General features: G+C 31.0%; 2 protein-coding genes across 2 annotated transcripts in view; both read left to right on the plus strand.

Annotated features, from left to right (window-relative positions):
- LOC111698261 (uncharacterized) overlaps positions 1 to 1,081 on the plus strand; it is a 29,613-nt gene extending 28,532 nt beyond the window's left edge. Inside the window, exon 19 of the mRNA XM_023468549.1 lies at positions 977 to 1,081. Coding sequence (XP_023324317.1) covers positions 977 to 1,081 — 105 coding nt within the window. The remainder of the gene's footprint in view (positions 1 to 976) is intronic.
- Positions 1,082 to 1,677: 596 nt separating this feature from the next.
- LOC111698263 (uncharacterized) lies at positions 1,678 to 5,346 on the plus strand. The gene is made up of 5 exons (XM_023468550.1): positions 1,678 to 1,837; positions 2,774 to 2,874; positions 3,113 to 3,159; positions 3,575 to 3,945; positions 5,254 to 5,346. The coding sequence occupies exons 1-4, from the start codon at positions 1,681 to 1,683 to the stop codon at positions 3,903 to 3,905; spliced, it is 636 nt and encodes a 211-aa protein (XP_023324318.1). The 5' UTR covers positions 1,678 to 1,680; the 3' UTR covers positions 3,906 to 3,945; positions 5,254 to 5,346.
- Positions 5,347 to 9,567: the final 4,221 nt, after the last annotated feature.

A 9,567-nucleotide genomic window follows, 5' to 3' on the forward strand; every position in this document is an offset into this window, starting at 1 on the left:
AAGCTGAAAGGTATGTAATGAAGCCTTTATTAGATTGAGTTTGTAAATCCCAGAAATGAGTGGAAAATGCAAATCAAACCCAATTAAAACCAATAATTTGATATACATCATGATATTTTTCTAGGGGGGGGTAAAAAAATTTCTAGGGGGGGGTAAAAAAAATTCCGGCGCGCTTCGCGCGCCAAATTAAAATTTTTTACCCCCCCCTACAGAATCCTTATATCCGCCCCTGAGAAGGGCACTTCTTGATGATGTGGACACTCTCTCCCACAATATCAAATTATGGATGCATTGATCAATATCTGCTAAACGTAAACATTTAGTTAAATTAGTTTCTTAAATGTAGCAATACAAGAAGATATGTTAACTATATTCGTCTCGAATGTCGTCTTCTTTTCAAAGAATTTAAAAACACGAATAAATTAACTTCTATCCATCGCATATTCATATATGTAAAGATTAGTGTTTAAAAATTAAACGAATCTATTTAATATAATTAGATATTTTTTAAATTTGTTGACTAAGACATAAACACAGTACCTGGAGAATATCTCACGTCCCACGTGACACTATATAACGTGACAACAAGAGTAAAATGAAAATTTAGTTGAAATACTTCATCAAAAATCCTCGATTCGTTTTCTAAAAAGTAGCAAGTTAAAATAAAACTAACAGCTTTATTACTCATAGTTACTCCCGCCGTTTCCCCAACCTTTGTCGTAAATTACGATTTTAGCTTGATAAAAGTCGACCCACTCAACTTAGAATCTCAAAACAAAGCTACGAACATTCCCGTAGCCCTCCCGAGTTCCCAAATCAAAATTTGAAGCAAATCGGTCCAGGGGTTCAAGAGTTATGATAGGACAGACAAAAGGAAATAGGATTCAGACATACGTGTGAATGTTGATCGGTTTTCAAATAAGTAAGATCGATCAAATCGGAACAAAATTTAACCAATCAAAACTCTTTTTTTAAGGTTTATGAGTTAGAGTTAAGATGGAAAAGAATATCTCTGAAATCCCAGCCAATTATAGCGGTAACTTTAAAAATTAAAACAAAGGGGATGGATAGTTTTGAATGAGAAGTACACAGTGGATGGATAGTTTGGAATGAGTAGAACAATGTAGAAAAATTTTAAATCGATTCTATGAATTGAACTCGTAGAGACTGATATGAATTAGTTCAGTAACTTTTGTCATTTATTGTATTGTTATTGATTGATTGTAATTTTTTTTTTGACCCCCATAATTTGATAATTCTATTTTTTTACTCAGACGAAGGTTTAATATGGATACTGTTGTGAATCTGGCGTGCAACTTGATTTTAAATAATAGATATAAACTTGAATTTACGCCAGAAGTTATATTTAACAAAAAGTTTAATATACACAATATCAACCTTGACCAAGTTTTCAAGTTATCAACCGTTGATAAAATCCCATCATCGACTTACCTGTAAACCTTGCGCCATGGCTTTTTCAGGAAGAAATTTATATTTTGGAAAATTTTGGAACTTTTATAAAGATTATGCTAGAAATTACTTTCTATTGAACTTGAGATTACATTAACACTCAAATTAAGAGTTTTCATTTAAACTTGTGACTTTGTTGACACTCTCATTAACAGTTTGTAATTACACTTAATATTACGTCAAATTACTTTTTTGTTTAAAGATGAGAAGATGGATAAGATTGTGCGAATGGATGAGCTGGATGGGACGGAGAAGGATGAGGAGAGGATGGATGAGAAGGAGATGGAATGGTCCTGCTCCCAGTGCACCTTTAAAAACCACCCTTCTCTGGATACCTGCGAAATCTGTGATATGCCCAGAATAATAGGTACAGAGTACAAATACAACTTTAACAGAATATTTTTTTAAATGTTGGAAGTTTTACCATTAAAATAAAGACGATTAACAGCCCAAGGCACAAAGCAGGAATGGACATTTTTTAATGCTTGTTTTTTTTAGATTCAAGCTTATTTTGATTTATCATATTTTAAAAGTCTATTCTGTACATCATGCATCATTCTTTTTATTACAAAAGATGCATGCCCAAATTAAAAAGTATTACTTAAATCGTGACTTGGTGAAGTATTTTCTTGACTTTTAAAGTAAAAATTAAAAGCCGAAAGGGCTGTGATGTCTTTAATAACAAACCAAGAAAACTATTCAAAAATCAAGTAGAAGGAAGCCACCAAACTTGTTCTTACAATTATTACAAATTTAAGATTGCTTAGTGGGCTGTATTACAAATCCATCAGTTAAACCTTTTTATGAAAAATTTAACTTATCATCAAGCTTTTTTCTAACAACAACCCACTGTGCACAATTTTTCTAATTGGTCTATTTTTGGGGATTTCAAACATTCTAGAAGACTAACTATTTAACAGTTTAATTGTGTAATAACATCTTAACATTTCTAACCACTTCCAATTTCTTTGTATCCTTCCATTCATGAAAAATTGTTGCAACCAAGGATTCTAAATACAATTAAAATAACAAACATCCTAAATTTATAATGAAGTGTCAGTAGTAAAATGTGAGAAAAGCCATCCCCCCCCCCTCTCTCACCAACAATGCTGTCACTTCATCTTCCGCCAATAAGCAGTTACGTCAGATGAGGATCGTATGTGTCCATTGCTATGAAGACGACATTTTCTGTACATTGGAGCGCAGCCAGCGTATCTAACCTTAATAAAAAACCATGGGTGCAAGTAGCCACTGCATGTGAATAATATCATTAATTGTTGTAGCTTCACAACCTCTGGTTTAGGGTACAGGGAACCATGTACAGTACATAGACATACAGATGTTCACAAGAATACCAGTGGTCCACGGCATATTGGTATACACAAGCAAAAAGACAGCCATGAGGTTAACACATTGATAAATTTGATATTCAGTTTTGTTGCATTTAAGGTGTATGGTTACAAAATTCATGGTACATGCATGGTGCATACTGGGGAGTTTTTGAAAGTTTTTATATTTTATCTGTTTTTGGTCACTTTCTCCTAAATTAAAATTTAAATCCTTTAAAAATATTAATCTCAGTCATTAGTTGGGGTTTGTAAAGATTCAGAAAATTTTAAAAATTATCAAATTTTCCATGAAGAATTTATGTTCAACTGTTGCAATGAATACGCATGAGAAAATATTCAGGTTTCCATGACAATTCATAATTTACTTTTTTGTTTTTGTTTGTTAATCTTTTTTGTATTATAACTAGACTATGCTTTACTGACAATAAATTGTGTTGTTTTGTTTATCAACTATCTAAAAGTTGTTCGCACATTTTGAAAAAATAATAATGAACATTTTCGCAGATTTTCTTGTTTTCGTACCGGATTTAGACAATTTATTTAGCAGAAATTATTTGAGCCATTTTTTTTTAAAATTCTGACCGGCTATACAGTATACACTTTCCCTGGGGTCATGTAACTTGTGAGGGACCACAAAAATTAATTAGAACAGCCGTTTTGACGTTTATTGGACACAAAGTTTATTTTAGAACAGTTAATTAAATGTTTATTTTGATTAGAAATTAAAGTTCAATGAATTGTTTATGGTTGTTAAGTTCTGCAAAGTTGAGAGTAGGAGGGCCGAGCCCTGCAGCGAGAACAAAAAATAAATACAATAATCAAACCACAGCTGGGACATACCTACTGGACCCTCATGTACAGAATACAGACCTTGGTACATGCCAATTAGTATCTCATGTACAAGGAACTGCTGACACACTTCTGAAAGACATATGCGACAACCCATCAACCAATTCTCGTGAAGTGTTGATAAATGTGAAAGATGATAAAGAGCATGATAATGATAAACCATCTGAATCTGACAAGAATGTAGATCCAGAGATATATTTAGCAGTAGACCAGATTAACCCAACTAACACAGATTAACAATACTAACTGGGGATTTACTGTAACATTTTAAAACCAGGTAGAATTTACAGGGTTTCCCATAATTGATGAGATTTTTAAATAATTGACTTCGAATGCGGAAACTAATTTCTGTATTGTATGTTAATTTCTAACTTTCATCAACCCTTGCGATTTAAAAGTTTTAATGTCTCATCCATTTTGGTAAACCAATGTTTACATAGAATTGCATGTATGAACTTAAAAGGATCAGAGTTAATTCATATTGTTATTAATATTATTATGCATATCCAGTGTGTCCCACTAATAATGAAAATCAAATATGACCAAAAATGATATTGAATAAGCATGATGTGCTTTTATAAATGAAATTTGAAAATACTTAAAGGGAGTGTTCGCGAAAAATGAAAGGGAGTATAGGCTTAATGCGATAAAAAAGCGCTTTTGATCGCTACTAATCTTACTTCTATCTGTTACGTCTGTCTATAAGGAGAAAATTGTTAAAGACGTCTCATACCGAATAACATGGTGTCCATACAAATTGAGAAAATTGACAAACGATTTAGACCGTAAAAAAATCAATTTAATTTCAAACAAATCATTCAGATATTACAACCTATAGTCATCGATTATCTTTCGCCACATTTATATATAGTTGATTTTTCATAATATGTTTTTATTGTTATGATCTGAGAGTTACTTATAAAAACATTTATTCCTGTTTCAAGGATTTTTGGTAATGAAGACGACATTTTCATATTTTCCAGGAATGTTCGAAAACAAGTTGTAAGCTATATATTATTTTAAAAAACAAAATCAAAACTAGTATGAAATATCAAATATATACAAATGTGGCGAAAGATAATCGATGACTATAGGTTGTAATACCTGAATGATTTGTTTGATATTAATTTGATTTTTTATGGTCTAAGTCATATGTTCCAACTTCCTCAATTTGTATGGGCGCTACGCTCTTCGGTATGAGACGTCTTTATCAATTTTCTCCTTATAGACGCAACAGATAGAAGTAAGATTAGTAGCGATCAAAAGCGCCTTTTATCGCATTAAGCCTATACCCCCTTTCATTTTTCGCGAACACTCCCTTTAATTGTCATGTTTAGTGTGACACTGAATGAAAAATATGTCTGGGTGTTGGGACTTTTTGGGATTTTTAGTCTTCTTCAAGACGTTATGCTTTGAAACATTTAGAAAATATTTTTATTGTGTTTTGTCCTTTTAGAGAAGTCAGGATGTCGTCTTCAAAAAATCGTATTCTTTGTTTTTTAAGTTTAGTTTAAATTGAACACAATTTACGCACGTTTGCAAGTTCTATTTTATTTAAAAAATAAATTTATTTTTAATATTTTAGGGCTTTGATGTGTTCCATTGCAGCAGTGAATAATGTGGCATTAATCTGTAAATATTTATGTTGGTATTAAAAATATATATGTTTACCATTCAATTATTATTAAAAAAAATTTCTGAATATCTTATTATTTACGTTTTTTTTATAGATATCTACAGGTAAATTGTGTATCCAGGGATCGAATTATATGAACTTGTACTGCTTACCCACCGGTTGAAATTTGTATAACCGCTTCAAATCCTTCCTTAACCTTTAACTTTGAATCGCTGGTTCAAACTAGAACCGGCAGTTAGTAGTTCAGTGACGAATATCAAATTAATGAATTTAGGTCCCAGATCTAAAAATATGGCAACCAAAAAAGTCCTAATTCTTTAAAGACACTTAAATAGTTGGAGAAATTTCTATGAGGGCGAAAAATTACATTTCTTGTTGCACTATGTTTATACTTGATATCGAATTCGAATTTAGCATCTAAAATATCCATGTTTAATTTTGACGTTTTTTATGCACTATTTTTATAAGGGGCAAATGTAGGCGGTTGGCTCAATTCTATTACCGGTCATGCATGTATTTATCAGATTTCTCATTTTAATCTCTGCTAGCGATTGATTGATAATTAAAAATGCAAACCAAAAGTAAATGCAAGCTAAAAAAGTTCCAAACCGTGATTTGGCCCAGATCTGACACTGAGTGTCAGGTTTTGGAACTATTGGAACATGTCGCGTTATTTCGAGACATTTAACAAATTTAAATGATTGACACTTTTCAAGCATTTACACAATTTGGTAACAACTAACAAGACAAGTTTTTCAAATACAGATTTAATATTATTCTTTTCTGAAATTTCAAAATAATAATTCTAATATTATTATATTTTTCTTACATTTAAATTGAACAGAGAAATATTTATTTAAAATGAAGGAAACCTTACATCATCTCGGTTTTTAAAAGTATAATGTTGAAACAAATTTTCGAGGATAAAAAACTTGTCAGTGATTTATGCTATTTTATAAATATGGAGATTATGGAATTGTCGTGTAAGTTGGTTTATGTTTCAAAACGCGTCCAAGATTCGAATTCATGGTATGTGCAAAGATGGAAAACCTTTTAAGTGTTTCGAAAATGGTATCCGGGGTTTTAATTGAAAATGAACAACCGATCAAAGTTTTTATTTTAGAGAAAAAAATTAGTTTTTTAGTTCTTGAGCTAAATAATATAATGGAAGAGGATTCTTTAATTGCTTTTTGCTTTTGACCGCGGCTCAGGAAGAGTTCCTGAAACTTTGATTATAACATTAGCAAGGTTTGGAGCTTTCTTAGCCCATGAAATGGAATATCATTTTTTACAACATGAAAATCGAGTTTGTCCTTTATTTCGTCATTATGATTTCATTATTACTTTTTGCTTCACAAGTATGTTTCCCTCGAATTTAATCCCAACTGTTTAAAAATCAGAAGATTACTGAATTATAACTAATTCAGATTTCCCTAAACATCTGCAGTGAAAATTAAAACCAGAAATCTACGGAAGAGGAAAACGACATTATAGCAATACTTAGCGTATTTGATGTTATTAGAAAACAAATAGTTTTATCATTAACTTAATAATTCAGTTTTTAATTTAAATGAATCTGTTTACACTGTACAATTTCTGTGTTATATGTTCATTGGACTATTTAAAGTAATAATAATCTGGAAGTTTTCATATACCTATTCCACAGGTGTTTGGTTACTGATGTATAGTTTTTATCAAACATTTAAAAGAATAACTTCAGATACCCTTTCCAATATATTTTGATGAAACTGAAAAGATTTTTTTTAATGGTTTGTTTAAATTGACAACTTTTCGTTTAAACTAATAAAATGTCCTGTGCTTTGGAAAATATGCATAAAGTTTGTATGATATTTTAAATATGCAAAAAAATACAAAATATTTAAAAACTGAAAATGATCGAGAAATATTTTTTTTTAAATTGTGCAAAACTTTCAGATTGATGGTGCTTCTGTAAAAAGGTTTAAAGGGTTTAATTTCTTTTTTTATAAGGAATATATCCTGGCTACCAGGATAATGTGGTTTGAACTTGCCAATGTTGTTTTTTAGTACAAATGCCCTGAAGAAACAAATTAATGATAAAACCAATAAAAAAACTTTATAAAAAAAGTGTTTTGTAATTACTTTTTATAATTTTTACAAAGCTGTCATTTTTTTTGAGAATAGGTTTGACAATACAAAGTTTGGAACAAGTTCAAAAATTACTCTTCTACATAAGAAGAATGAAAAAAATTTTATAAAAATAGATGATCGAATAAAATTACCAATTTTTGATAAGAAATAATCTTTAAATCTAAATTTTCTAGTTTATAGAAGAACTTTTGTTATTAGATATTTTGATTGCCTCCATTTTCCCGTGACAAACGAAATCTCCAATTAGAACAACTTTCGGTTTATGATTTCACCGTTTAGTGAAACTAATATAAACATAAACTTGAGACTTGAGAGACCATGTACAGGAAATTATGCGCATCTTTTCGAGCACACTCCATCGAGCTAGGGCTGGGCTAAGTTTCGTTAACGAAATGGAGGAATTCGAAAATTAGCGGAAGAGTACGTTAACGAATGGCAAAACTGTTAATTTTTAAATCGTTAACGAAACGGATTAGCCATTTTTGAAGAAAAAAATTCAACTGTTTAAAACGTTAACTAAAAAGCTAAAAAAGGTAAATATCGTTATTTTGTGATTAAAATTGCATAAATTTTTTACGCGTTTTGATGTTTTTAAATGTCGTCTTCTGTGTTTATAAACCGTTAACGAAATTTTTTCGCCGTTAACGCCGCTAATACTGTAATAAACCGTTAACGGCTGTGCTGTTAACGATTTTTAAACCGTTAACTAATATTTTTGTCGCTTTGCGACGTTAACGACTAGAGCAATATACGATCGGATTGTTGAAAATTTTCCGTTAAGCCCGTTGAAAAAATTGAGATAGTTAACTAACGGTAATTAAAAAAAAACGGAAAATGTCGTTAACGGAACGAACGTTCAATTCTCATCTTTAAAATTAAGGGCTAACTGAAATTTTAATTGTTTAACGGTTGGAACTAACCGTTAACGAAACGGCTACAAAAAGTTGGAACGTGCCCAGCCTTCATGCACACTCCTTCACAGTTTTGCACAATTCTCATTCATCATATCTTTCCTCACTGTAATTTTTAAAACGGGAATTTACAAACAAACAAAAATTTGATTAAAAATAAATTTTAGGATTAGAATTTGTGAGGGTGAAGTTGAAACCCGGAGAAGGTGAATGTAATGTAAAGAATTAAGCCTAAAACATATGTAAAAAGATAAAATATACAGAATGTGAAAAACAAGGATTATTGTCTCCAAGAATGGGTGAACTGAATGTATGCCCACTGTACGTACCTTGGGTTGCCAATTTGACAGTCTTTCCCATACAGAAGCCAGATTTTAGATTTCCAAAGAAATTAAGAGAAATCATCGAAACCTCAAGCTTTTCTTTTATTTAATTACTTTTCTTGTATGAAATTATTGAGCTTGCAACCATGGTTCAGACAAAATGTAATTCAAGAAAATCTGAAGTATAAAATCTAATTAGTTATTGGAAAGCCTGGTCTGAAGAATTATGTAGTATATCACCCAGTACCAGATGACAGGGAAGGAAGGTAAGGTTGTGGAAAGAGAACATGGATCTCACAAAAAACACCAGAAAGAGAAACATGATACTGAAAACCAACACCAGAAAGGGAAACATGAGAAGGATGAGAGGATATCTGAAAGAGAAGGGAGAGGAGAAAGAGATGAAAGAAATGGGATAGGCAGGTTNAAAAAAAAAAAAAAATCTCATTTATTTTTCTTAAAATGAAAAAGGAAAGTTTTCCCTGAAATAGGGTAAATAAATGACTTTTGGTTTTAAAACAAGTTATTTGGAAAAAAACCATCAAAAAGAGGAAAACTGTTAAACTTACTAATTTATAATTTTTTCCAAAATTTTTCCAAAATTATACCTCTGGGGATAGGAGAGAGGGAGGAGAGAAGAGGGGAAGAAAACAGAAATGAAAGAAGAAGAGAAAGAAGAAGTAGAAGAGATGAATATTATCAACAAGATAGAGAGGTAAACTAGAAGTAGAAGAGATGAATATTATCAACAAGATAAAGAGGTAAACTAGAAGTAGAAGAGATGAATATTATCAACAAGATAGAGAGGTAAACTAGAAGGAGAAGAGATGAATATTATCAACAAGATAAAGAGGTAAACTAGAAGTAGAAGAGATGAATATCATCAACAAGATAAAGAG

Source organism: Eurytemora carolleeae, unplaced genomic scaffold (genome assembly GCF_000591075.1).
Source record: "Eurytemora carolleeae unplaced genomic scaffold, Eaff_2.0 scaffold301, whole genome shotgun sequence".
NCBI classification, from domain to species: Eukaryota; Metazoa; Arthropoda; class Copepoda; order Calanoida; family Temoridae; genus Eurytemora; species Eurytemora carolleeae.

What these genes read in the sequence shown, in the direction of transcription:
- LOC111698263 (XM_023468550.1), top strand. Translation starts at nt 1,681, where the DNA reads ATGGATAAGATTGTGCGAATGGATGAGCTGGATGGGACGGAGAAGGAT. An exon ending in TGATATGCCCAGAATAATAG is followed by an intron (nt 1,838 to 2,773) that starts GTACAGAGTACA and finishes CCTCTGGTTTAG; the next exon opens with GGTACAGGGAACCATGTACA. An exon ending in ACGCATGAGAAAATATTCAG is followed by an intron (nt 3,160 to 3,574) that starts GTTTCCATGACA and finishes ATGGTTGTTAAG; the next exon opens with TTCTGCAAAGTTGAGAGTAG.